This window comes from Chaetodon trifascialis, chromosome 20 (assembly GCF_039877785.1).
Source record: "Chaetodon trifascialis isolate fChaTrf1 chromosome 20, fChaTrf1.hap1, whole genome shotgun sequence".
NCBI classification, from domain to species: domain Eukaryota; kingdom Metazoa; phylum Chordata; class Actinopteri; order Chaetodontiformes; family Chaetodontidae; genus Chaetodon; species Chaetodon trifascialis.
Window position 1 is genome coordinate 604,707 of NC_092075.1, and position 27,794 is coordinate 632,500.

Genomic DNA, 27,794 nt, shown 5'->3' on the forward strand with positions numbered 1-27,794 from the left:
GGGTCCGAGCCCCGGGTTGGGCCCCACTGGACTAAAGCAGCTGACTGTAGTTGTAGAAGATGAAAAGCCTCATTTTAGCCACAAGGTGGGAGAAGAAACCAGACTGTCTCCTCGTTCATGTCTCTGCAGGACGTTCCTGTTGGAGATGGTTGAGGTGGAGCTCATCTTAACCTCTGACCCTTCAGTCCAAACATCACACGATTCCACAGCAGAGATCAATGAGGCCATTCAAACGACAGGTGATCGATCATTAACAGTAAAAGTTCAATATTTTTCTGTTTTACCTCCTTTGTTAAAGAATAAATGTGACGTTTAAAATTTGGATCATTATCATGAATTTAAACAATAAATTAAAATATTAACGACTTGTTTTGAGTCTGGCCCTTTAAAAGACGTGACGTCACTACATGACGGTCTTGATTACAGAGAGTAGTAAAAACGAAGATGACTCCCTCTGTTCGATAATGGTTTGTCTGAAATGGTTTGTAATAAACTGCCGCATCAACATTCAGAATTTAGTCTCTTTTTTCCGGAAAATGTTCGCGTGGACCAAAAGACAGACAAGTGAAAAAACTAAACTGACTCTTCGTGAGATATTTTTCAGAGCTTCATGACAGTTTACATACCTAGCATGATTTTATACATGCTAATATCAGTGTTCACAGGCCAATCCACGTTTTCCCAACCTGATTCAAATTTCGACATTTTGGCACATTGCACACAACAATATTAATATATTATAATAAAATACATGCTGTGTACTTTAATATGTGGATGACAATATTTTGTTTCCTCTTTGGGAGAAGCCATAGGACGACAGAGCGCATGCGTGCAGGGAATAGTGAGACATCTGTGTCATAGACGATCTTTGTTTGAGAAAAATGGCGTCGGGTAATGGACTGGCCTCTCTGGTGAGACTCAAACTCTAAACTAAACAGTTTTCTTTCCTGTCGGTGAGACGTTTTATTTGTGAGCTGCTTCGTTAACGAGTGTGACAACAAACAAACTGAAGTGTTTACGGCTCGCTGAGCGGGACACTGAGCTAGCTTTGCTAATGCTAGCTGCTGGGGAAACACACACGTGTGGAAACGGTCCAGCAGCCAAACACTGAGCTCTGACAGGTCGTGTTTTACTCACACCTCACAGACAGGTTCAGGTGTGTGAACGTGGCTCGTGTCAGGGAACCACGACTGTTTGACGGTGTGTGAGTTGTGGTCGGGGGGCTCTTAGCTTCCCTCCATGTGGCTAATGTTCTTCTATCTCGCGTGTTGTGGTCGTTTGTGGGCAAACAGCTGTAGTTCATCACGTGCTGTCAGTCTGGACTTCCGGCCGTAGTCTTAGTGTGTGCGTGTGTGTGTGTGTGTGTGTGTGTGTGTGTGTGTGTGTGTGTTTGGGTTCGCAGGGGCCTGAGGGAATGTCCGCAGCCGCGCATGCGCTGTCTCTTCCTGCAGAGGCGTATGGAAACGATGTGAGTGAACTTTCTGACCTCTTCAGTCCATCATGATTTGTTGAAGTGTTTCATGAAGGAACATGAAGTGTTTGTCTGTCTGCAGCCATTTTTCATCGCTAACCTTTGACCTCTGTCTGCCTTTCCTCCGTCAGCCCCGGCTGGAGGTCATGTGGGCGATGAAGGCGCACAACCACGCAGAAGTTTACTTCAACGTAAGAGCCGCCATCAGCTCGCCTTTGATCTCAGCCCGTCTGTCTGAATGAACGAGTATCATCATCATCGTCTTAATCTCTGATCGGACGCTCTTTACGTTCATCCTGAATCTGACGTCTGACCTCTGACCCTTCTGTCTGCAGCTCATCTCGTCCGTCGACCCGAAGTTTCTGAAACTGACGAAACTGGACGACAGAATCTACTCGTCATTCAGAGAGACGTTCAAAGAGCTCGACATCAAGCTGCTGAAGGAGGACGACCTGAAGTCTGACGAGGCCAAAGAGGTCAGTGTGAAGCAGGTCAGCTGACTGCAGGTCAGCTGACTGCAGGTCAGTGTGAAGCAGGTCAGCTGACTGCAGGTCAGCTGACTGCAGGTCAGTGTGAAGCAGGTCAGCTGACTGCAGGTCAGCTGACTGCAGGTCAGTGTGAAGCAGGTCAGCTGACTGCAGGTCAGTGTGAAGCAGGTCAGCTGACTGCAGGTCAGCTGACTGCAGGTCAGTGTGAAGCAGGTCAGCTGACTGCAGGTCAGTGTGAAGCAGGTCAGCTGACTGCAGGTCAGGTTTGTCATTTAAAAAACTTTTTTTTTTTTCATTTCGGACAATCATATGTGCAGTTTTGTCATTTTTTTTAAATATTTTTTTCAGTTCATACAATCATGCATAATTTTGTCATTTAATTTTTTTTCATTCCAATATTTTTGTCCCACGAGGGGAAATTCCAATTAATTCCAATTATTATTTCATGCAATCATGTGCAGTTTAGTCATTTTTAGAAAAAAAAAATTTTTCTTTTCATACAATCAAATGTGTAGTTTTGTCCGTTTTTTCTACTTTTTTTGTTTTCATACAATCACATATGCAGTTGTGTCCTTTTTTAAAAATAATTTTCATTTCATACAATCATATGTGGTTTTGTCATTTCATTATTTTTTTTTTCATTTCATGGAATCATATGTGCAGTTCTGTCATTTAAATTTTTTTTAATTTAGGATCAAAAATCATGAAATTCTCCAACCGATGGAATTAAACTGCTGTGTGTGTGTGTGTGTGTGTGTGTGTGTGTGTGTGTGTGTGTGTGTGGTGTGTGTGGTGTGTGTGTGTGTGTGTGTGTGTGTGTGTGTGTGTGTGTGTGTGTGTGTGTGTGTGTGTGTGTGTGTGCGCGCGCACGCAGACGTGGCGTCCGTTCTGTAACCAGTTCGAAGGCCTCGTGGAAGATTTCAACTACGGGACTCTGCTGCGTCTGGACTGTGAGAAGGACTACACAGAGGACAACACCATATTTGGTACGTGAGCGTCGTCATCTTCATCTTCACCATCGTCATCGGTGAACGGCTAACGTGTTCTTCCTGTTTTCAGCCACCAGAGTTCAGTTCTTCGCGATTGAAATCGCTCGAAACAGAGAAGGCTTCAATGACGCCGTGTTCACGTCCAAACGACCAGAGTTAACTTCAGCGTGAACCAGTACGACCAGTAAAGAAGCAGTCATGGAGCCCTCAGCCCTGCACGCCATCACCTGGAGCCGTCGTTCCTCCTCAAACCTTTTCTTTAACGCTCTTCAGCACATTTTGTATTTTCTGTAAAGTTTTCCTGAGCCAATCAGGACGGTTGTTTATTTTGTAAGAACACTGATGTCACATTTTGTTTGCTTGTCAACAACAAATAAAAAGTCCGTAAACAACGTCTGAGTCTTTGATGTTTGTGTGAGTGGTTCCACATTTTGGAGGTACTTCTACTGGAGTATTTCTGTTTTCTACTACTTTCTACTTCATTTAATACCTTCAGTTACTTCGCAGGTTCAGATCAACAATGGAAAATATAATCAGTGTGTGATCAAAGGTTTGTGTAAAACTTTATTGATCCCTGGAGAAACAGACAAACTACCAGCAGCTGCAGCACGACGTGATGAACACATGAACGCACCAGTAATTATACTCCAGTTGCATACTGAGTACTTTTACTTTAAGAATACTTTGATGTGAATATCAGTACTTCAGTATTTGTATTTGTACACTGCAGTACTATAAGTACTTTGACCTCTGCATGTGTATCAGTCATGAATGTCTGACATAATTTCAGTGATGTCATCGACTCAGTTACTGATGTTCAGAGTCAGTCTGAGAGATCACAGGCGAGCTTCACTCAGGCGAGCTTCACTCAGGCGAGCTTCACTCAGGCGAGCTTCACTCAGGCGAGCTTCACTCAGGCGAGCTTCACTCAGGTGCGTCGCGTCGTGCTGCAGCCGCCTCCTGAAGCAGAGCGCGTGGACAAAGGGAGGAGGCGGCGTGTTAAAAATGGATGAGGTTTATTTGCAGTCACAAAGCTTACACTATATGTAGCAGACATCCAAACAACTCAAACAGCTACTCACTCTATGGACCCAACACATTCACATCAGGACACGAACCAAAACTGAAGGTCGAGAAACATCCGCGAGTGCTGACGTGTTAGAAATGAGCTAGTTGTCACAAACAGTTAGCAGCAACATCGGAGAGAGTAACACAAGTTGCTAATAGACTCCAGCTTCTTTTTACACTGTTCTGATTGGACCAGAGGTCGACGCAAGACTTCAGATCCTCAACCCAGACCGGATCCTTCAAGGAGCTCCATCATCATCATCGTCCTGTACGGTGGCACAGACCTCGGCTGTTTGAGCTCCGTCACGGCTTCGCAGCACCATGAGACACGCACACACACACATGCACACGCACACACACAAACACACACACACCAAAAAGACTCCGCTGCAGGACCTAAAGGGGGGCAGTCCCAAAGCCTGGTCCAGGAATCCAGAGTGTAAACTAAATGGTGGACCTGCACCCGGCCTACCAGAGGGGAAACGTAGCTGTGACCACGTCGCTTACACGCCCGCCATGAGCGCCGAAACCAGCAGGTGTGTGTGCGACCACGGGAACGTGTAAAGCGAAGTCCTGATGGTTTTCAGCCTCATCACCGAGTCTGAACGCAGAGACTCCGGACGAACGTCACGAAACCCAACGCTTCTGCTTTCAAAGCGAAGAACCGAAGAAGAGTTTGAACGATCGGCCGATTAATCGAGGACAGGAAGTCGTTCTGAAGCTGAAGCTCTCGTTTGCTGCTTTTCGCTGTCAAATCATGAAGTTTCTCTCTTTGGTTCTGGACTGTCGGACAAAACATTTGAATTCTGAGATGAAGCGGTTTTTATTTTAGAAACAAAGAGAAAAAAATCTGCAGATACAAACAGTTTCTGCAGATGAAACAGAAAGCAAGCTGCTAGCTGCGGGTCGCTAGCTGTGGGTCGTTAGCTGCTAGCTGTGGGTTGTTAGCTGCTAGCTGTGGGTTGTTAGCTGCTAATTGTGGATCGTTAGCCGCTAGCTGCGGGTCGTTAGCTATTAGCTGTGGGTCGTTAGCTGTTAGCTGCGGGTCGCTAGCTGCAGACTGCTAGCGGTTAGCTGCTCAGTCAGTAAAGACAGGAGCTTGCTTCAAATTTCTGGAGAGTTCAGAAGTTTCAGGCCATTAAATTTGTTAAATGTCAGAATATTAAAATCCGTCCGTCATCGTTTCAGAGCCAAAGAGTTAAAGTCAGCGGATCAGAGCTCACCTGTGCTGCAGGCTACATTAGCCTAGCATAACAAACCACCTGTCTGCAGCCCTGTTGCATTGTGGGTCGTGCAGGTGTCTTTTTTATCCCACACATTCTCCTTCATCAAAACCTGCTGCTTACATTACCCACAATGCAGCTGGACCTGCTAACGCCGCCTGTAGCAGAGAGAGTGAACTTGAAAACTTTCAGTGTTTCTTCCGCGAACACGACGTTCGAAGTCTCGTTTCCCAAATGGAGCGCGACGCGGCGCCAGAAAAGACGCCAGCGCGACGACGAGGCTGAGAAGCAGCAGGCGTGTCCTTTAAAGCTGTGAGGGACGTGGTTATTTACATCGGATCAACCAGAGACTGGAGGAAAATGTACAACATGGACGCTCTGCCTCTCCCTGCCTGTTAGTGTGTGTCCCTCTTCCTCCTCTTCGTCGCTCCCGTCGCCCCCCCTCCCCGCGCTCCCCCCGCAGACAGACAGTTGCACTAACGCACTACACTGTAAAAAGCTCAATCACACTGTTTTTTTGTGTTTCGTGTTGCCTCCACTCACGTCTGTGTTTAAAGTCGATCATTATAAACATGTTCAAAATGTTACCAAAAGAAATGTACACTGGTTTGTGTTTTCTATACAAGGCAGGCAGAAGCGATTACTACGTTAACCGGCCCCGTCCCCTCCTCGCCCCCCCTCGCCCCTCTCTCCTTCCCGCGAGTGATTCAGAGTGCTCGGACATGCGACCCCCCCTCCCTCTGACCTCCTGACCCCTCCGCTGATTGGTCAGCCGGACGGGTCAGACCATCGCTTTAAAATAGATCTGTATATATTTATATATGTTTATATCAAAAAGGGCGGGGGCCGGGCGGGGGCCGTTCGCCGGAGTTCATCGACGATCCCGGACGTCGCGTCGGGGGGAGACGATCCCCGGGCATCCGGGCCCAGGGGGGGAGGGGGGAGGCCGATGCGGGGAGGGGCGAGGGAGGGGGGCCGTGGAGGAGCGAGGGGGGGGGGAGCTCTGTCTGCAGCGGGGTAAGACTCCTCCGTGTGGAATGTCAGCTCATCATGTCGTTGCTGTTGACGCCGTATGTCGAGTTCTTCATGCTGTCGTTCACTTCCCTCCTGAACACGGACAAGTTCTGAGTGAACCTGCAGAGACACAGGTGAGACAGACAGGTGAGGACACACAGGTGAGGAGAGACAGGCGAGGAGAGACAGGTGAGGAGAGACAGGTGAGACACACAGGTGAGGACAGACAGGTGAGGAGAGACAGATGAGCATAGACAGGTGAGACACACAGGTGAGGACAGACAGGTGAGGAGAGACAGATGAGCATAGACAGGTGAGACACACAGGTGAGAAGAGACGGGTGAGTGAGACACACAGGTGAGGAGAGACAAATGAGCATAGACAGGTGAGACACACAGGTGAGGACAGACAGGTGAGGAGAGACAGGTGAGGACAGACAGGTGAGACACAAAGGTGAGGAGAGACAGGTGAGACACACAGGTGAGGAGACAGATGAGCACAGATAGGCAAGGACAAACGAACAGATAGGTGAGACACATAAGTGAGAACAGACAAGCAAAAACAGACAGGTGAGGACAGACAAAAACAGACAGGTGAGGACAGACAAAGACAGACAGGTGAGGACAGACAGATGGTTAAAGTTTGATGAGTTCATAAACAAACTCTGATCTTCTGCTTGCATTATTTAACGGTCACAGTTTCAGTGTTTCAGGTGCGTCCTGTCCTCCACCTGTGAGACCCACCTGTCTCGATTCTTCGTTAGTAGATTTCTCTCTATTCCCTCCATCAAGTTCTCGAAACATAAGTGCATGGCCTGCTGCTTCTCTGGAGGCTGACTGTTGACGATGCTGTTCCTCAGGTCAGCAAAATACTGCAGGACACAGAGACGTGTGTGTTAATGCACGCACACGCACGCACACACGCACACACGCACACACACACACACACACACACACACACACACACACACACACACACACACACACACACACACACACACACACACACACACACACACACACACCAGGTGTCATGTCTACCTTCTCGTTGAGCAGGATGAGGCCTAACAGAGGTCGAGACATCGACCACTGGTTCCTACAGTCCTCGAAGATGATGATGTTCAACACCGTGGACAGCATCTGCACGACAAACAGCACGAGTTAATGTGTCCCTGAATGCAACACGTCCCTGAACACAGCATGAAGGGATGCACTGATCTGATGTGTTAAGCCTCAGCTGTTACTCATCACTTCCTGCATGTGTTTCACAATAAAAGCATTGGAATGTAAAGGAGGGCGTTTTACTGTGAAGCTGAAAGTGTTCATACGGTTTTCTAAAACAACACTTTGTGCACGTTTTGTGAAACACTGAACGCCACAGTAACGTCCACAGAGGACGACGCGTCCCGCCAACAGGCCTGCAGACAGCAGCGCGTCAGCTGATCTCTGACCTGCTGGATCATCTCTGGGTGCTGCTGCATGATGTGGAGGAAGCGGTCGTCTGTGGCCATCGGAGTGGGACGCTTCTTCGTGGAGCGCGACAGCTGCTTGAACAGGTAGGTCACGATGTGGTCTAGACTGGAGCAGCAGCCCGTGCACACCATCGTGTCTGAAACACACACACACACACACACACAGATGTAAGAGCAGCACCACGTGCACGCTCCTCCGGTCCAGCTTTGACCTGTGGGCGTCTCACCGAGCGCAGTGAGTCCCTCTGATATTGAAGACAGGATGTACATGACGACGTGAGGCTCCAGACTGGCAATGAAGTTCATGTGGTCCTGAGTCAGCACCTCCAGCAGAGAGTAGAAGGACTGGCTGAGCTTCGGGTAGTCCTGCGGGGACAGGGGACGGGGGACAGGGGACAGGGGACGGTCAGGTTAGGGTGATTAAAACCAATCAATGAGCTGGTCAGGGTCAGAGGACGTACCAGTAGGTCGCTGTGGGGGATGGACAGCAGCAGTTTGATGAAGGTCTGTAAGGCGTTGTCCAGAGCGTCGTCCCCGTAGAGACGGAAGACCCCGAAGTTGACGTAGTTTCCACTGAGCACCGCCTTCAGCATGGCGAAGCACACGCTGACTCCCTTCAGCTTCACCCCGTACACCTGGTCCTTCGGGACTTCTCCCAGAGTCAGGATCCGGTTTCCTGCACGGAGGAAGACCAAGCGTTTGAGACGAAGACGAAGACGGAGACGGAGACGGAGACGAAGACGAAGACGAAGACGAAGACGACGACCAAACGCTTGAGAGGAAGACATTTCATCGCTGATTCATCTGATACGAATCAAATTTAAAGCTTTCAAAGATCATTGAAGAACACACACACAGATGAGCTGTGTGTGTGTGTGTGTGTGTGTGTGTGTGTGTGTGTGTGTGTGTGTGTGTGTGTGTGTGCGTGTGCGTGTGCGTGTGTTCACAAACTCAGATTTAAGAATATTTCAGGACGTCTCAAAGTTTTCTGATACTGCAGTTTTTCTTCAAACAGTCATGTTTGAGGTCATTCAGGAAACACGTCCTCCATTATGTCCCCCGTCCTCTAGAGGGCGCTCAGCTCGGTTTGCACACTGTAAGAAGTGTTTCTGTTTTTGTTAAAGACGTCACCTCACAGGGGCCCGTTGCACAAAACTAGGATGAAGACATCCAGGATAAGTGACTGAGCTGAGACACGGATTCAACAAGCCAGCTGAAACCTATCCTGGATCAGTGTGTGGACGCGGCCTCCTCAAACAGACCCCGCCATCCATCACAGATTCACCGATTCACCATGGCAACCAGAGCGGCGTACTTTTCCTGTCGGAGGCAGAAGTCCTCATGGAGGCTTACGAGGAGGTGAAGGAGCAAATTAAAAAGACAGGCAACACCGCCACAGTTAGAAAACAGCGAGAGAAAGCGTGGCGAAGTATCGCAGACTGCCTGGATGCACAAATACACACTGAGTGCTCCGCTGAAACATCACAGTTACAATCCAATCAGCTGATTCACATCTCCGGAAACGTAGCTGCACTCTGATTATGAACCAGAAAGGAATTTCTCTTTTGTTTCTCTGTTTTAATGATTATTGATTTGGCCTCTTGTGTTTGTGCTGTATACTGTGTGTATGCAGGCTCCTGCATCCATTCATCTGTTCATTTGATTTGTGCTGCTTTGTTTCAGTGTGCAGACGTGTTGTGTTACATACAGACCTTTGGATGTGTGTTTCTTCTGTGTTGTATAATATGCTTTGATTCTGAGTCACTGTGTGACTTCAGTTTGGAAAGAACTGATGCTTTGATTTATCCTGATTCAATAAAGGAACATCACATTACTCTTTGATGTGTATTTATATTTATATTGGACGTGTCTTTTATGTATAGTCTATGGGAAACTGTCTATCTGGTTGCAGCATCATCTAAAATCATCATTGATCTACAATGACTGAAATGAATTCAGACTGAAATGAATGATGCTTTTGTTTTGTTAAATTGTTTGTCGTTAAACACGACTGCAGCTCATCCTGTGACGTCTCATTCTAAACGTAGTGAAGTTCATCTCGATGTTGGTTCAATAGTTTTGATCGCTGTGGGCTTCCGTACGTCAGCGGGCAGCACGTTAACATGGAGGACGCAGCTGTCTGTCCGTACCGTAGGTGGTGATCATCTTGCTGGTTTCTCTGAACAGCAGGATGCCGTTTGGTGAGGACACGTCAAACTGTAGCCTCTGAGACCTACAGAGACAGAGGGACAGAGGTCAAAGACACAAGAGACAGGAGGACAGAGGACAAAGACATGAGAAACATGAAGGACAGAGGACAAAGACACAAGAGACAGGAGGACAGAGGACAAAGACATGAGAAACATGAAGGACAGAGGACAAAGACACAAGATACAGGAGGACAGAGGACAAAGACATGAGAAACATGAAGGACAGAGGACAATGACAAAAAACACACCAGAGACAAACCCTGAGGGTCACAAAGAAGACATGTCTCTGAACATAAAAACTTTGTCGTTAAAACAAACTCGCTCATGCTGCACTCACTCACTCGTTCCTTCATTCACTCACTCATTCACTCACTCACTCACTCACTCACTCACTCACTCACTCACTCACTCACTCACTCGTTCCTTCACTCACTCACTCATTCTTTCATTGATTCACTCACTCACTCACTCGTTCACTCGTTCACTCTGTGCTGCAGGGCGGGCAGCGTCCCCATTCGCTGCAGTTCCTCCGTCCACAGGTCAAACCTGACTTCCTAAAGTCTGAGATGTGATGGTGAACCTGCTGAACAGGAAACACCTGCACACGAGCACCTTTACCTGTTGTGAACCAGCTCGGCCATGAGTTTGAGGACGGGCGTGGTGCATGCTGGGTCGTGGTACCAGAGCTCGATGGCTCGCTGCAGGATGGGCATGTAGGCTGGATATCTGCGGGGGGGTTAAAGACCTTCGCCGTGAACTACCAACATGTCAGCTTCAGCTTCCTGTCACACAGATCTGAGGTCAGTCAGCTGGAAGGATACATCCAGTCGAACAGCATCATGAAGCTCGTCTTGGCGTTGAAGGCGAACGCGATGCCTCGAAGGTCTCGGACCAAACCCACCAATGTCCTCTACAGGAAACAGCAGAAGAAGAACCCCGCCACAATAAAGCACGCGTCCGAGAAGAGATGCAAATGACTTCCTGACCTGCTGCAGTGGACCAGCGTGGTTTACGAAGAGTGTGTGTGTGTGTGTGTGTGTGTGCGCGCGCGTGTGTGTGTGTGTGTGTATGTGTGTGCGTGTGTGTGCGTCACCTTGGCTTCCTGCTCGTTGAAGGTGTTTGTACTCAGCATCTGAGCCACAGCTTCGAACGCAGCCGTCAGAGGCAGCATGAACTGTTCAAACTGGTCCTCGTCCTCACCTGGACAGACACACAGACACACAGACATGACGCTCAGTTCACTCACACACACACACACACACACACACACACACACACACACACACACACACACACACACACACACACACACGGCAGGGTCCAGGTCTGGCCTGGAGCTGGAACAGGAGTCCAAACATTCAGTGACCATCGATGCAGAGACCTGTCTGTCTCTCTGTGTGGTCTCTCTCTGTCTGTCTGTCCGTCTCTCACTGTCTCTGTGGTCTGTCTGTCTGTCTGTCTCTCTGTGTGGTCTCTGTCTGTCTGTCTCTCTGTGTGGTCTCTGTCTGTCTGTCCGTCTCTCACTGTCTCTGTGATCTGTCTGTCTGTCTGTCTGGCTGTCTGTCTCTCTGTGTGGTCTCTGTCTGTCTGTCTCTGTGTGGTCTCTGTCTGTCTGTCTCTCTGTGTGGTCTCTGTCTGTCTGTCCGTCTCTCACTGTCTCTGTGATCTGTCTGTCTGGCTGTCTGTCTCTCTGTGTGGTCTCTGTCTGTCTGTCTGTCTGTCTCTCTGTGTGGTCTCTGTCTGTCTGTCTCTGTGTGGTCTCTGTCTGTCTGTCTCTCTGTGTGGTCTCTGTCTCTCTCTCTCTGTGGTCTCTGTCAATTAAGTCTTATCTTAAATATGGTGTCGTGTCGTCCAAAGACCTGACATAATTCTGGCGTCGTGATGACTTTTACGTCCCTGAACATCGACGAACATATCAGCTCCTCTTCATCGCTCTGACAGTCTCACAGCGCTCAGAGCAGCAGCCAATGAAACGCACGTTTACCTAAATCCACCATCAGCAGGCGTCCCAGAGCCGTGTAGAAGGTGGTCCGACAGCGCATGTCGCTCAGGTTCGACTGGTTGTTGACTCCCAGGAAGGAGAAGTGCTCGCTCTGACGGAGACACGGATGTTAGAAACGTCTCGTCTGGGATAAAAAGTGCGTTTAGGACGCGAGGCGTGAGGACGAACTCACCGTGTGGTTGTTCAACATGAACTGGACCGCGCTGAGCTTCACCAGCTTCCTCACGCTGCTGTACGTGAACCAACAGCAAGTTAAGGAGAACACTCAAACACGTCGTGCTGCGTTCAAGGCCCAGCTTAGCGTCAGACCTGAGAACTAAAGCGTGGTGTGACTCTGAACTGGCCTCTCTGCACCATGAGTACTTCTACTTTTGGTACTTTAAATATATTTTAATGCCAGTACTCTTGTACTTTTCCTTGAATGCAGGACTTTTCTACTTGAGGGGAGGTGAGTCCTCCTCCTCCTCCTCCTCCTCCTCCTCCTCCTCCTCTGAACACTGAGTGGACGGACATGAACCTGCAGGTTCAGTTAATGAAGGATATCCTAAAGACAGGTCGTTCAGTAGTTGGAGCGTCTTGGAGGTGATTGGTTCACACTGGCCCCAGTACTTCAAGTTTGTGATGCTGAAAGACAGAAAAGACGTTTACAGGGATGTCAAGTCTCTTTGTCTCTGTCTGTGTGGACACACACACCTTTGACTGACAGAGAATGAACAGATGTTAAATGTTTGATGAGTGAAATTGAATGTTACTCACATTTTCCCGATAAAGACACTGAGTACCATCGTCTCGTCATTCAACCCCAGAACTTCTGATAGTCGTCGATAAAGCTGCAACGAACACAAACACACAGTTCTGTCAGCGTGCTGAATACACGCACACACACACGCACACGCACACACACACACACGCACACACAGACACACACACACACACACGTTATCAGAGGACAGTGACGAGCTGCTTTCGTCCCACTCGTCCATCAGACGCTCTTCAGCTGAAGCAGATGGAGGGACTGAACTGTGTTCTTCAGAGACATCAGGTGGACCTCAGAGGACAGATGGACGGACCCAGAGGAGCTGCTAACCTCCAGTGAAACACATCCGTCAGCGTGGACTCAGCAGAGACACGGGAAGCACGAGGAGACGGACGTGCAGATAAAGATCTGGAGGGTTAAGCTAACAGGAAACGGGCCGACGGCGCCTCTGATGCTGGTGATGGTGTCGACTGAAGAATGAACAAACTGGAACCTGCAGCTTCTCGTGACCTCAGACTGTAAGAACCAGTGAGGTTCTGGTTCTGGTTCTGGTTTTGCTTGTGTTTGCACTGTTTGAACATGTTTAGCATGTTTACAGGAGGATCAGGTCTTTGGAGGGTCTCGGTTATGTGCTGCACATGTAAACATCATAATCTGGATTTAGAAACCTGGTCCACGTCCTGGTTTGGTATCATCTCCTGAGAAGTACCCAAAGTCAACCAGAGGAACTGGTCCTCTAAAGCTGGAGAGAACAGTGGAAACCAAAGCAGGACCTGCTGGACCCTGAAGTCCTCCATCTCACGCTGGTCCATCGTCTTCTGGCTCCAGCAGCTCCACGTACAGTTTCTGCGGTTAGTGAGGTTTTTGGGAAATCTGATTCTACTCCTGCGATGACCCTGAGGGGTCAGGAAGGGAACACCAGACCAGAGGGTCACATGTGTCTACAGTTTCTACGGTCCAACACTTATCTGGGACGGCACATTTTGCAGTTTCTGCTCGGAACAAAGAGAATCAGTCGGTCAGTCAGCACGAACCGTCCAACACGTCCAAGCAACAATGACAACACAGCAGGCAGACTGAGACTGTGTGTCTATGAGAGTGCTGCAGTCAGCACCCAGGACAAAAGACCTGCTCAGCCCCACCAACGTGGCCCCCCATTAACAGGGTTCCTGAGAGGAGGGGGGGCACAGGGTGTGAAGCCAGGCCAGGGTTAATTCAACACGGCGGACACAGTCAGCGACTCTCAACAGCAGCATGGTGAAAAGTCGTGTTTACCTTTGATGATTTCTGCACCTGATCGCCGATGTAGATCTTTCTGAACTGCTCGAAGAAGCTGAGCATGGCCAGCTCCAGCCTCTCGTTGCCGGCCTGAGCGAGCCGCGAGTCGGTCAGGTTCATCAGCTGGAGCACCCTGAGGACAGGAAGTCAGTCCTTCAGTTACAGCACGTCAAACAGACATGTCCGCCGTGAGGAGCGACTTTATCAATGATCTAAACCTGCATCTACAACATGTGGAGTCCCACAGGGCAGCGTTCTGGGCCTCTGACTGGAGTCTAAGTCAATGATGACGAGGAAAGTGCTTTTCTTTGCTGATGACTCCACTTTGGTGTTGAATAAGATTCATATGGCCCAAACTCACTTTTAACTCGGAAAATAAAAGCGTTAAAAAAACTTTTACAAACCAACAACATAAACCACAAAACAAATAAAAACTCCTGTTTCTCTTGTTATGACGTTTTCAGGGTTTTTAACTGTTTAACTCTTATCTTCTTACCGACAGACTAACTCTCCGTCCATGGCGTCCTGCTCATCTGTGCTCGCAAATGACACCCGCCCACCGATCACAGCGCCGATTATATAGACCAACCATGTCAACCGACCTGCAGAGGAGGAAGATAACGTTAGTGTGACGTTTCCACCCTAAAAATCCGATCAGTTTCAGGTCATCTGCTAATACTCAATGTCCATCGGGGGGCACTCGTACCCTCCTGCACGGTGATGTCGGCGGCACTCGAGTTGGTGGACTGTAGCAGCTCCTGGTAGGTCTGAGCCGCCTGGTCGAACAGCTGGACCAGCAGAGCACAAGTCTTCTCGTACTCACACCTCCCGATGGTGGATAACTGGTCTAACTGCTGCTGGACCAGGCCGGCGTCGTCCAGGGGGTCTTCTAAACCATCTCTGTGGAGTCAACACGTCGGACATTTGTTTAGTTTGTCTTCTCAAGCTCTGACAAACACGTTCACTGCACTTCCTTCCTCATGAAACCTGCGTGTTCACATCCACGTTTACTGCCTTTACTGATGCAGCGCACTGAATATGAAGGTGAGCAGCAGGTTAGCTTAGCTTAGCATAAAGACTGGAAATACAGGGAAACAGCTAGCCTGACTCAGCACTTCTGAAGAGTAATCGAGTCCACAGAGACAGAAGATGATGACATCTTGAACTGGTTCAAACTGGTTAAAGCTGCTGGTCCTGACCTGAGGATGACGTGGACCGACTCCAGCCGTGACGTGATGTAGGCCTTGGTGACCTCTGGGGTGTAGGTCTCCAGCAGATGAGGCTCGGTGGCTTTGACGTAGGGGACCGATGCCGCCAGGCGCTGCCATAGACTCAGCAGGTAGTGGACGCTGTTGGGGGCAAACTCCCAGTGCTGACACAGGAGGAGGAGCACAGGTGACAGGTGAGCACTGACGTCTACCTGAGTCCATCTTATTTCCACTTCAACCCTAAACCCTTCCATGAGGGTGAACCACTGACAGAGCACAGGTGTGAACGCTCACCTGCAGACTGGTGACGGTGAAGTTGGCGATGAGGCGAATTACTTCAGGGTAGTTTTCTACTTTGACCAGCTCCCCCAGCTGGTAGTTACTCTTCAGCCTCGCCAGCAGACGACAGAACTCGTGGTAGTTATTCGGATCGGGCAAACACTGGAACACACACGGCCCGCGTCAACACACAGAGGGACACGTGTGTGTGAAGCAGGCGAGTGTGTGTGTGTGTGTGTGTGTGTGTGAAGCAGGTGTGCGTGTGAAGCAGGTGAGAGTGTGTGTGTGTGTGTGAAACAGGTGAGTGTGAAACAGGTGAGCGTGTGTGTGTGTGTGTGTGTGTGCGTGTGTGTGTGTGCGTGTGTGTGAAGCAGGTGAGTGTGTGTGTGTGTGTGTGTGTGTGTGTGTGTGTGTGTATGAAGCAGGTGTGTGTGTGTGAAACAGGTGAGTGTGTGTGTGTGTGTGTGTGTGTGTGTGTGAAGCAGGTGTGTGTGTGTGAAACAGGTGAGCGCGCGTGTGTGTGTGTGTGTGTGTGCGTGCGTGTGTGTGAAGCAGGTGAGTGTGTGTGTGTGAGTGTGTGTGCGTGTGTGTGAAGCAGGTGAGTGTGTGTGTGTGTGTGTGTGTGAAGCAGGTGTGTGTGTGTGAAACAGGTGAGTGTGTGTGTGTGTGTGTGTGTGTGTGTGTGTGTGTGAAGCAGGTGTGTGTGTGTGAAACAGGTGAGCGCGCGTGTGTGTGTGTGTGTGTGTGTGTGTGTGCGTGTGTGTGAAGCAGGTGAGTGTGTGTGTGTGAGTGTGTGTGCGTGTGTGTGAAGCAGGTGAGTGTGTGTGTGTGTGTGTGTGTGTGAAGCAGGTGTGTGTGTGTGAAACAGGTGAGCGCACGCGTGTGTGTGTGTGTGTGTGTGAAGCAGGTGTGTGTGAAACAGGTGAGAGTGTGTGTGTGTGTGTGTGTGTGTGTGTGTGTGTGTGTGTGTGTGTGTGTGTGTGTGTGTGTGTGTGTGAAGCAGGTGTGTGACTGACCTGTGGGTTTGCTAGTATCCTCTTAACTCCGTCCACCAGATGTGAGAGAAACTTTGCTCGCTCTGCGTTGTTGAAGAGGGACCTCCTGACGGAGGCGATCTGGACTAGACACGACAACACCTGCACACAAACAAACACACTGTCAAACAGGAGGCGTCACACCTGAGGCCGGACGTGCCGTCGTGACATCGGGATCATACACTTACCAATGGGGAGAGGGATGGAGGGATGGAATGATATAAATTGAAAAAGAGCTGCAGAGTGGAGGAATCGAGAAACGCTGCAAGAAAGAAAGAAACAGAAGAGCTCGTCAGCAGAAGTTTCACCATGACGACGACGATTCTTCCTTCAGTCCACAAACGTCAGAACATGGTGCAAAACATCTGGAATGTCCTAAAGGGATCTCTGTAACAGTGTTATCTGTCAAACCAAGTCCAAAACCCAACACACTGGGTCCAGGACTCGAGCAGGTACCTGATCTCCATGACGTGGGGATCTGAACGGTGCAGAGGTCGTCCGACGACTCGTCTGTGGAAGTTCCTATAAAGTCGTAGTTGAGGCAATTGTAGCTGAGCTTGAGCAGCTGCATCAGCAGGCCGTGCTGAGACTCATCGTTCAGGTTCAGGTTCTTCCCCGAAGCCTGGAAGCAAACAGACGTTCAGCAGCACGTCTTCTGTCCCAGCTGATGTCTTTACAGTCCGTCAAATCCTGATGTGCTGTTCACTCAGTCATAGTGTCATAAACGGATGTGATCCACAGACGCTTACAGGAGGTCACGCCCTGCCAACAATTAAGCTTTAAAACGTCTGCTGAGTGGAATTATTTTAATACGACAGTGAGAGCGGCTCAGCGGCGGGTCGGGATTTAGTCAGGTGGTACAATCAGCTGTTCTCTGCACGATACGACACAACGAGACGATCCTTTAATCTGAAAGTGGACTAAAACTCTTCTTTGATATGACGGCAGACAGCTATCAAACCATCAAACGCAGCTCTCTGAGATCTGATCAGGACAGCACTGAATGTGACTTTAGCTCGCAGTGAATTTAAGAAAGCCATTCATGTTGTGCAGCTGTTTAAAATGTTCATAAACACAATATTTAAATCATTTACTGTAAATCTGTAAGAATGAATGAGGGACTTACTAACAGTAATAACTCAGTATTAATATGGATCATTTCAAGAGCACGAGTTACATTCAGAGATGCTTTTATTTTGAAGTTGAAAGGAAGTGACTCACCCTGTGCTCTGATACCTTTATATTTGTTTACCGCTCAGTGAAAAATGTTCCATCATGTAAACAATGATCCTGATTTAACACCGATTGATCAGACTGTGATTGATCAGACTGTGATTGATCCTCCTCGTTCTGTTTGATGGTCACCATGGAAACAGCCGTACCTGTTTGAGGAGGTTGCAGGAGAGCGTGAAGATGTCGAAGAGGGAGGAATCTCTGAAGGAGGACGCGATCTTCCTATGTTTGGTCAGGGGATGCGTCGTGTCCGCCTGAGGAGGAAGCAGACACGTTTTCAACACGGCGTGAAGACAGAAGAGACGAGAGGACGCCGACGAGAGGACGCCGACCTACCTGATTGATCTCATTGGTCAGCTGGGACAGGATGGTGACCCCTATGATGCAGTGTTCAACGCTATCCTGTAAACACACCACACACACAGGTCAGTGACAAGCTTATACACATACACACACACACACGCACACACACACGCACACACACACGCACACACACACGCGCACACACACGCGCACCTGTAGAAAGCGTGTGACGTCAGCGATGACGTTCCTGAAGACGTAGTCATCCTTCTGACAGTCGAACCAGCCCAGCTTGGTGATCCTGGCGTACAGCTGGATCAAAGCCTGCGTCACAAACGCCGCCAACTTCGGCCGCGTCGCCAGATAGTTCAGCACATAGTTCCCTGAACGCCACAGAAGAACGACAGCGTGACGAGAGCGAGCGGCACACCTGAGCGCTCGTTCGAACAGCTTACACTCAACTCTGACTCTGTTAACACGCGGCGCTCAGCTGCCCACTTCCTCTTTAAGAGCTGACTGAGCTGTGACAAACAGCGACATGACGGAGGACAAACAGAGGGTGGAGATTCTCCGTCTGAGGCTGACGGTGCTGCAGGATCAGGTCATTTCTAATGTATGAACTTTATTCTCAACACGTTTTCAAACAACGCTGAGCAACAGAAAGTGACTGATGGACAACATCCTGTTGAACACGCAGCTCTGTTCAGCCGCTGAGAAGGTGGAGAGGCAGCCGCTGCTCCACCCGCTCCTCATTTATTAACACCTTCAGGTTCCTCGGTGGACGACCAGAGCAGGTTAATAATCACATGAAATGAAGGAACTGCAGGTCGCTGAGGGGAAAAACAGAACGACGCCGTCTCTCAACCTTCAGACGGTCGAGGCGTCTTTCGGTTTCATGGCGTCTTTTGGTGTCTTGACCAGACGTCCAGCAGTTTGTCCAATCAATGACTAACAGTCCTATCTCTTGAGAGGTTCTCCATGTTCTGCAGGAACCTCAGATGAATCTGCCAAAGACTAAAAGCAGCATCATGTTTTGGAGCAGACTGGCTCACGTGTCCTGTTACTGTGGATTTCTTTGTTAGTCAAACTAAACTCTGCGTGTTCAACCAGGCTGAACGTCTGAGGCTTCAGCGGCTCCACGTGGACGCCACTGAAGAACCTGGACATTCAGCATCCGCCCTCAGTTCTCCCACCGAGCCGACTCAGAGGCCGTGAGAGAACTGAGCGTGACGGAGGCTCTGCTGCCTGACAGGCGGAGGTACTCACGGATGTCGATTCGTTGTTCGAGGGGCAGAGGGTTGCTGGTTCGAGACACCAGTTTGGACAAACAGGTGGCCGCCAGCAGCTGAGAGTACGATGACTGACGAGAGGAAACACAGCACGTTAGAAGAACACCAGGACTGACATCTTCTCAGCTTGTTGAGCAAAGGAAAAGGAACTCATGAAGCCTTCGTGTGTTTCTGCTGCGGTTTCTGAGCGATATCCACCTGTACTTCACTCTGACAGTACACAGTGAACTTCACTTCAATGAAACGTCTCAGCAGCTGGTCAAAGACTCCACAGAGGTTTCATCCAGACCGCAGAGACGTTTCTGATCTTCTACCTTCAGCTTCACGTCTGCTGTGAAACGTATGACACTGAGGCATGAGTCACAGTAAAACCCTTCAAGTCCTGAAGTACTTTCAGACAGAACACGCAGACTTTTACTGTGAAGGACATCAACATCATCATCATCATCATCATCATCATCATCATCATCATCATCATCATCAAAGAGCTCTGTTACTCAGCTGGTACTGAAAATACTGGATCAGTGTACTCCTACTGCTACTTCTTTAACTGCTGCATTATGAGCTGATGTGTTTGTGTCACTGCTAATAATCCAGCTGGCTGATGGTACTGCAGTACTTCTCCTGGAGTACAGTACTGAACACTGCGTGTTTGTGTGGTGAGGAGCGCTGGACTCACGCTGCCTCTCTCCAGCAGCAGCTGACATTTGCTGAGACAGTCGGGGCTGTTGGTGAACTCCACCAGCGCTTTCTCGGCCTGGTGTCGGACGGCGGTGTCGGTGGTCTCGTACAGCTGCTTACACAGGATCTCCAGCTGGGCAAGGCCCTAGATAAGCAGAGAGGAGGAAGAGGGCGCTTATCAGCGAGCCACAGGCCGGCGAGCACGAGAAGAAGAGGCAGCAGTCACACGAGCTCATCGACTGGTTTCATCTGACCGACAGTCAAAACGCACGGACGCGTTCACTACAGAAGACAAAACATGTTCCAGACACGAGACGTTCACGCCGAAGGACTCGTTGATTGTCAGCTCAGGATAAAAAACGTGGAAAATAAAGTGCCAAAGAAAGGTGAGAAATGCTCGTCAGAGGTCAACGTGACGTCTTCAAATGTCCTCTTTTGTCCCAAACCCAAAGACGCTTCGTTTACTGTCACACATGAAGAAGAACAGCAGCCAATCGAGACGTTTCAGACGCTGGAACGAGGACACGTTTGACATAAAACTACTCAAATGATTCATTAGGAAAATAATTAATCGACTGATCAATAAAGTGACCAATCGTTGACAGCTGTCTGTTCACTTCATGTGAGGAAGGTTACAGCCTCCTCATCCTCCACACGTCTGTGTTCAGTCACATGATTCACAGACGCTGTTGTTTCTATAGCGACTGAACCTCCAATGAAACACGAGCTCGTCCTCATAAACGTCCACATTCAGGGCCGAGGGCCAGACGTTTCCTCTCACACATTTATTGATATCAAGTTCATTCATGAGGCCGGCGGGAAAAGTGCCGAGTCATGCTTGGTCACGGCCAGATGCTGGTCACTGATGCGTTCAAAATGGAGGCACCGGCGGGTTAAAGGACGGGTGGAGGAGGCAGCGGGTGGGGGCTGTGGAGGCACGCTCATCGGCGTGTACAGAGTCAGTGCGTGGGGGGGGGGGGGGCGGGGGTGAGCACAGGTGAGCAGGAGCAGCGCCATCTGCAGCAGGTATGATGGAGCGTCGCGTCACGCCCGTGAGGCTCTGCTGGCCTCAGATAAGAGCTCAGCACCGAACGCCGTCCGCTCGCCCGCCATCTGCTGCACCCGATGGAGCCAAACTCAGAGCGCTCCATCAGCCCAGGCGTCAGACAGACAGGTGGAGCTCAGAGGTGGAGCTCAGAGGTGGAGCCACGCTGACAGCAGATCAGATCACAGTCCGTCGTCACGTTCGACTGTTTGTCTCGTTTTTTAAAGGTGGCGTTCGGCTCGTGAACGTGTGACTCAGCGTTCAGCCTCCATGAAACACTGAACGTTCACAAACAGGGAGCAGATCCAAGAGTTTACTGATCGTTAGTCTGTTCAAATGTTCAGTCAATCAAAGTTCGCTGCGTTTCACTCGTCTGCCGGCGTGAACGACGATCGCGTTCGGCTGCAGTCGATTATTCGTCGAATAGTTCGTTAACGGACCAAAATAACGTCAAACAAAACGCGTGAACGGACTCAGAAACTCGACTGTTCACCCGTCCGATCTGCACAGCGACCTCTGAGAACCTGGAAACATCACACGTTTGGAAACTTCACTTAAAGATTTAGATTTAACTGACAAAGACGCTCTCAATATCAACGTAATAAAACTGGAATTAGAATAAAACAGCTGCTGGTTACAGGCCTGCTCGGCTCAATACAAACAACATTCAACAGTTTAAGCTGAAATAAGTCTCTGTGCGGAACGAAGGATCGATATGTGGAGTCTACGTGGACGACCGAGGACGGACCTGGTCCAGATGCTGACGGACGCTGCTGGAAACAGACGCGTTTCCTCCCTTTGCTTTAAATGAGAGTCAAAGGTCCACTGTGAAAGACGGAGACGCTGATCAGCGTTTTCACCTGAGCATCACTGATCACACTCAGACCTCTGTCACTGCTCAGTGAAAGCACTGAAAGCAGAGAGCTCGAGCCCTGACGGCTGCTGTAGCTCCTACAAACCAGCAGACGTCACTGTGTTTGCATCTGCAGCTCCGACGCTTCAAACGTGCTTCAGCACAAACAGAAAGAAAAGCTTCATCCGTCCATCACAGCGCGACAGAGAGCGGAGAAGAACAGGAAGTGACCCACAGCAGAATACCTGACACTAAGACGACCGGTCGAACGTTACAGAACTGGACACGAAACAGGAAGTGATCACCTGATCTGATCCATACACTGACCTGAGAACAGCTTTAATGTTTTCTCTCATCAGCCTCATTGATTTCTGTAAATATGTCTGATTGTGAATCTGATGCAGCGACACGTTTCACAGACTGAAAGATGTGGAAACTCCAGAAACACCTGTTTGATCGTTCCACAGGTAAACAGGCTGACTGGTCACAGGTGACAGGATCATGATTGGCTATGAATCAGCCGTTCATAGAGGATGGAGCGAGTTCACCACTTTGTGAACACATGAAGGATGAAGGAGATGAACACATGAACTCATTGATTAATACCACTGATAGAAAACTGGCATCAATTTCAATAACAGTGAATCGTTTAAGCTTCTAAAACAGCACATTTCTTGATTTTCTGCTTTAAATGGCAGAAACTTGAATATGTTTGTGTTTGAGCTGCTGGTCAATAAAAGAAGATTTGAAGAGGCCAACTTTAAAACTCTGACAAGTTACGATGTGAAAAATGTGATTTTCAGGTTTCTGATGTTTTACAGAGAAAATAATGGAGTGAGAGAGAAAACAATCAGCAGACTAACTGATCATAAAATCAGCCTTCAATGAGACGCGTCAGTTAATGTCATCCTTCACTGTGTGGCGCTTCGATGATCCTTAAATACAGCAAAAACCTGTTAAAAACATCTAAAAAGGGGTGTAAATGATGACCTTATTGAAGAGTGTCTTTAACAATCACATCACGACCCTTTCTTTGGAGCTCATGTGACAAACCATTATAATCCAGCTCGTCTGGCTCGGGTCCAGAGGCTCGGTGTCAATGTCAGCGCCGCAGCCTCCATGCTGCCCAGCTCGGTGCGGCTGCTCCGCGGCCAGCATGGAGGCTAAAGCTGCTCATGTCCTCCACGACTGCGGGCAAGAGTTCGATCAGTTCACCTGACGTCCAGACTGCTTCAGTCCGGGACGTTATGGATGGTAAAATAAAGTTACTGCTCTCAATAATCCCTCGTAGCCACCGCATCCAAAGCTACACAGCAGCACAAGCTAGCAGTGCAACAATAACAGGGCGCCTGGAGTTAGCCTCCCGCTGAACTGTGGGGGCTTTCTGGGGACATCACGGAGCAGCAGCCGGTAACTGAGGGAAACGTGAGCAGGACAGAAAATTCTCGTAGTTTAACTGGAATCGATGCATCATGTCGTCTCTGTGTGGCAGCTATTTCCAAACATGTGTCCAGTGCGGACCGTGGAGCAGCTAGCGTACAGCGGGCTAGCTAAACAAAACAGCACTGCTTAGTTACGCACATAAACAACACGGAGGTAAATCATCCTGCGCCCTCAGGTCAAAGCTTTCGATACCCCACACGGTGACAGCCGCCACCGCCATGGAGCCGCTTTTCCAGACAAACTCTGACACCGACCGAATCATGTTTTCAAACGGGCTCGGGCGGGAGAAGTTGACGTTTGGGCTGAAGCTAACGTTAGCATAGCTAGCTCGAGGGTCGGCTACCTTCAGCACAACAGAACCACAGATAAATATATTTCGACCTTTGGACGCAAAGTGCTGCACAATAAATCAAAGTGTTGCTTGTTAACATGAGTTACGTCCAGGCTGTGAGCCTCACCAGCGCCAAACTGACAGTGAAGCAGCTCGTGTTAGCCTGACAGCTACTCGTCCGCGGCCACCCGTTTGTTTTATTGTTTACTTCAGTGAAATCCGCCCATAAAACGCGCCGTTGTGCCCGAGACGACGTGCGTTCAAAGGACACGAACAACGGGGACAATACGGGGCGAAACCCCGAGGCTCGCTGGCTTTTGTTTTCGTTTTCGAGCCTGAAATCAGCCTCGCAGCTAACACAAGCTAACACTGCAAGAAGCCAGCCCGAGCAATGACAGCAGGCCACAAGTCAACACAGCAGCCACATCCTTTCTTTTACCGCCGACAGCCCAAACGCTGCCGCCTCCTGCGCGCAGCGGCCTCACACAGGCTCCGCGCCGGGGCCGCAGCGCCCGAATCCGCCGTCACACTCATTTTCACGCTCGAGGATAAACTGTCGGTTACAAAAACATGAAACCTCTGCTTACCTGCACATGATCCGCCATTTTTCTCCATTTCATGCACCTCTCACTCCCCCGCTTATGGGTATGGAAAGTGACAACAGCGCCCCTGCTGGCGGCCCCTGAGCGCTGCACGGCTCATTCATTTCAGGCTGCTGACACGAGGCTTACCTGTGAACACCTCCGAGGGTGTCATACTCACAAAAACACACCACCATCAGTGACACACTGGAAACACGCCATGATGAATGTTTCTAAATGACAAAGGACGACTTCCTTCATAAACGTGGCACCAACTATCAGCTATGTTCAGGATCACTTATTTGTTGAATGATCGGTGAAAGTCGACAAAATGTTAGAAAATAGTCACCTGAAAAATTCCCACTATATTTCCGTCCAAATGTCTTGTTTTCTGATATTAGATGCATAAAATCCCTTTTTTAAATTGATGCCATACTGATGTAAATGTCACAGCAGCAGCAGAAGTACAAAAACGTGTGCGCAGTAATTTTCAAAGACAACAATCTTAAAGAAGTATAATGTTGTAATTGAGGCATTTCCATCACTTTTCCTTCCATCGACGTCTGTGCTTTTGTGCTCTCATGTATAACTCTGAGCTTGTAATGACAGAGGATAATAACATGGTCACTGAGCTTCTCTAAAACTAATATTATTAAAATCAAGATGGAAAAAATTACAGAAATCCATTTAAAACAATTAACAAAATTCACAGAAGTCCTCCAGCACAAGTTTAATATTGTATTGTCATATTTTGTTAAGCTGATATCAAATCATTACACTTTTTTATTACTGTGGATTTTTAGATCATTTCAATTCCATTCTGGTCAAATAGTTTTGGATATTTATGGAGGACAGGTTGAATATCTGCTGGTAAAACATTATATAAAAAGTAAAAAACAAAACAGATAATGAAAAAATGAGGAGTTTAACGCACTGCTTATTTTTAGTATCCCTTTCTCACTTGTCTTTTTAGATCATTGTTCATTCTATCATTCTGTTATAACAAACGTCTTTATTTGGCTTCTTATCCTGAGTGAATTGTTTGATTTCCTCGGTGTTTCTGGCCTCTCGGGTCGTTTTCTTTACGTTGCAGTGAACTGACATCATGTTCTCCAGAAGCTCATCTGAAAAATCACCTTTTTTAATCAGATTATTGTCTCTGAAGCTTGAACTCATCCTGCTTTCACTGAATCTCATGTTGTCACGTGTCTCTCCGCCACCAGAGGGCGACACGTTGTTTCCCCGCAGCAGCGTGCGCTTCTTGTTCCGGAAGTAGAGAAAAACTGAAAGCGCGTAAGCAGGAAGTTCCCATTCAAACAGAGTCTTTGAATTTGAACACAAAGCAGACGTGAAAATGCTCGTTGATCCGCTTCAGCAAACAGACAAACAACAAATAGAAACGTCGTATTTCAGTGACTCTTCAACGACGCGGTGAGCGCGCGATGTTCGTGGCGAACAGCAGAACGTCGGAGCGGCCCTGACTGTGGTGCGTTTCCGTGCTCCTCGGAAAAACTGCCGCTGTGACACATGTACATGCGGCACCGCCTCCACAGACATGCGCTTTGATGGAGTCCGTTAAGTTGGTTTTTCTTCGATTGTTTCGAGAAAAATCGGCTGATGAAATCTGGAAAAAGCCGCAACCTAGAATAAACCTAGAATACACTGTTGTATAAAGTGGAGGAAGTATTCAGATCCTTCTCTGAAGTAAAAGTGCTGATACTTCATTGTAAAATATCTCTTATAATACAATTCCTGCATTGAAAATATTACTGAAGTGAAAGTATGTGAGTATAATAATACTATGACAAATACACGGAGCCCAAACGACACTGTCACAATCATCATAATTCAATCTATCAATTATATATAAAAAAAATAATAATACAAAAAAAACCCCCCCAAACAATATTTACAAAATCCTCACATGTGAGATGTTGGAACCATGAAATGTTTCTGCATGAAAAATGATTTTCTGTCTATAAACATGGATCAAAGATTTAATCATTGAGCTCTTCTCTGTCCTGGATTTTAAATGTAGTGTGGTAGTTCCTCTCTGTGGCCACTGGAGGGCAGCAAACACCCGTCAGTCTTCTGTGACGACTTTCAAAATAAAACAGCAGTCACTGTAGCAGACAGAACCGGAAGTGGATGATGTAATGACACTGTTCATGTTCAGTGTTTTGCTTGGATCAAAGGTTTAATTCACCACCTCATAACTTCTCTACCTGTCAGGTTTGAAAAAGGTCAGAGGAAATGAAAAATGTCTGAAATGTTTTATTGTTATTTAAACAGTAAGGAAGTAAAGGCAGTGAAATACAAGCTTTAATTACTGCGGTGGAGTAAACGTTGACTGTTTCCTCTGAACAAAACACTCACAGAGGATTGACAGGTCTGGGCGCCGTGTGGAGCGCCGTCACCAGCTCATCTCGCCGGGTGCAGAGAGCTGCCTCAGCAGAGCTCTGGCCTTTTCTCACCTGCTGGTGAAAAGCGGTGGAGCGGTGCACTCAGCGCTGACCTTCTGCCGACGCCGGCCTGACGCTCGGCAGCATCGCCCTGCTCAGCGTTTCATCCTCACACGCTCTCCAACGTGTGTTCTTTGAGGTGTGTGAGAGGCTGAGTTTCACTGGGAACACTGAAGTCCTCTGTTTCACCACGTCAGCCGCAGGAAGCACAGACAGGAACGTCCGGCCTGCTGGAACGTCTGCACAACTGACAGGAGATCTTCATCAGGTCGTCGACTGAGAACGATTCCACCTCAAATGTTCTGAGAGGGAAAACTTCTTCTGTTCTTCTGAACGATGAAGGAAAGTGAATTCACAGACGTGGAGACGGTCTGACGTCCATCGCCAGTTTACTGCTGAGAGATGAAGCAACACAGAACTCCTCTTCATCAGTCCCTGATGTCACTGCTCAGTGCAGCCAATCACACACTCGGTTCATTAAGACCCAAACTTTTACCGCGTGGGGCTGAGGACACGTCTGTACCTTCACTCTGTTGATGTACTTTTACTGCAGTGAAGGATGTGAGTACTTCTTCCACCGCTGAGACACAACCTGTCCTACAGGGGGCAGTATAGTCTCAGATACATCAGTGTGTGTCTCCGATGGATGTGAGGAATACACACACACACACACACACACACACACACACACACAGAATAAACTGGAAGCTAATATGTTTCTGTCACATTTTTCTCAAACAGATTCATGGACGCAGTGGAGGAAAGTAACTGAGTAGATTTACTCAAGTACTCTATGTACAATGTGTGTGTGTGTGTGCATGTGTGTGTGCATGTGTGTACATGTGTGTACGTGTGTGCATCTGTATGTGTGTGTGTGCAAGTGTGTACGTATATGTGTGTGTGTGCATGTTTGTACGTGTATGTGTGTGCGTGTGCGTGCAGGTGTCCGTGCACACTCACCTGCTGGGTCATTTCTCAGAGCGAGGCGTCTCTGCAGGACGCTGTTTGCCACAGAGACAGCAGACGAAGACGAAAGGAGGAGACGATGAAGATGAAAGTCAGCTGTTTCCCACATGTGAGTAAC

General features: G+C 48.6%; 2 protein-coding genes across 2 annotated transcripts; one reads left to right on the forward strand and one right to left on the reverse strand.

Moving 5' to 3' along the window:
- The first annotated feature begins 863 nt into the window (after positions 1–863).
- pbdc1 (polysaccharide biosynthesis domain containing 1) lies at positions 864–3,334 on the forward strand. Its single transcript, XM_070988912.1, has 6 exons — positions 864–911; positions 1,403–1,468; positions 1,603–1,662; positions 1,807–1,947; positions 2,834–2,945; positions 3,019–3,334. The coding sequence occupies exons 1-6, from the start codon at positions 882–884 to the stop codon at positions 3,117–3,119; spliced, it is 510 nt and encodes a 169-aa protein (XP_070845013.1). The 5' UTR covers positions 864–881; the 3' UTR covers positions 3,120–3,334.
- Positions 3,335–3,947: 613 nt separating this feature from the next.
- Positions 3,948–24,306, reverse strand: xpo7 (exportin 7). Its single transcript, XM_070988911.1, has 28 exons — positions 24,255–24,306; positions 19,994–20,140; positions 19,292–19,385; positions 18,242–18,408; positions 18,062–18,127; positions 17,875–17,979; positions 16,949–17,114; positions 16,681–16,754; positions 16,475–16,594; positions 15,474–15,620; positions 15,171–15,343; positions 14,678–14,871; positions 14,468–14,573; positions 13,969–14,104; positions 12,693–12,766; positions 12,480–12,560; positions 12,109–12,172; positions 11,919–12,027; positions 11,028–11,134; positions 10,756–10,844; positions 10,553–10,660; positions 9,875–9,957; positions 8,186–8,400; positions 7,952–8,090; positions 7,704–7,861; positions 7,294–7,392; positions 6,997–7,124; positions 3,948–6,373 (listed from the first exon to the last, which is right to left on the reverse strand). Exons 1-28 carry the CDS (start codon positions 24,285–24,287, stop codon positions 6,280–6,282), a joined length of 3,276 nt encoding a protein of 1,091 aa, XP_070845012.1. The 5' UTR covers positions 24,288–24,306; the 3' UTR covers positions 3,948–6,279.
- Positions 24,307–27,794: the final 3,488 nt, after the last annotated feature.

Bases quoted from the DNA above. Each gene is read 5' to 3' on its own strand.
- xpo7 (XM_070988911.1), bottom strand. From the start codon at position 24,287: ATGAAATGGAGAAAAATGGCGGATCATGTGCAG. The intron at 14,574-14,677 runs GTACGAGTGCCC...CCTCCTCTGCAG, and splicing joins CGACATCACCGTGCAGGAGG to GTCGGTTGACATGGTTGGTC. The intron at 12,028-12,108 runs GTGAGTTCGTCC...TGTCTCCGTCAG, and splicing joins TCATGTTGAACAACCACACG to AGCGAGCACTTCTCCTTCCT.
- pbdc1 (XM_070988912.1), top strand. From the start codon at position 882: ATGGCGTCGGGTAATGGACTGGCCTCTCTG. The intron at 912-1,402 runs GTGAGACTCAAA...TTGGGTTCGCAG, and splicing joins GTAATGGACTGGCCTCTCTG to GGGCCTGAGGGAATGTCCGC. The intron at 1,469-1,602 runs GTGAGTGAACTT...TTCCTCCGTCAG, and splicing joins CAGAGGCGTATGGAAACGAT to CCCCGGCTGGAGGTCATGTG.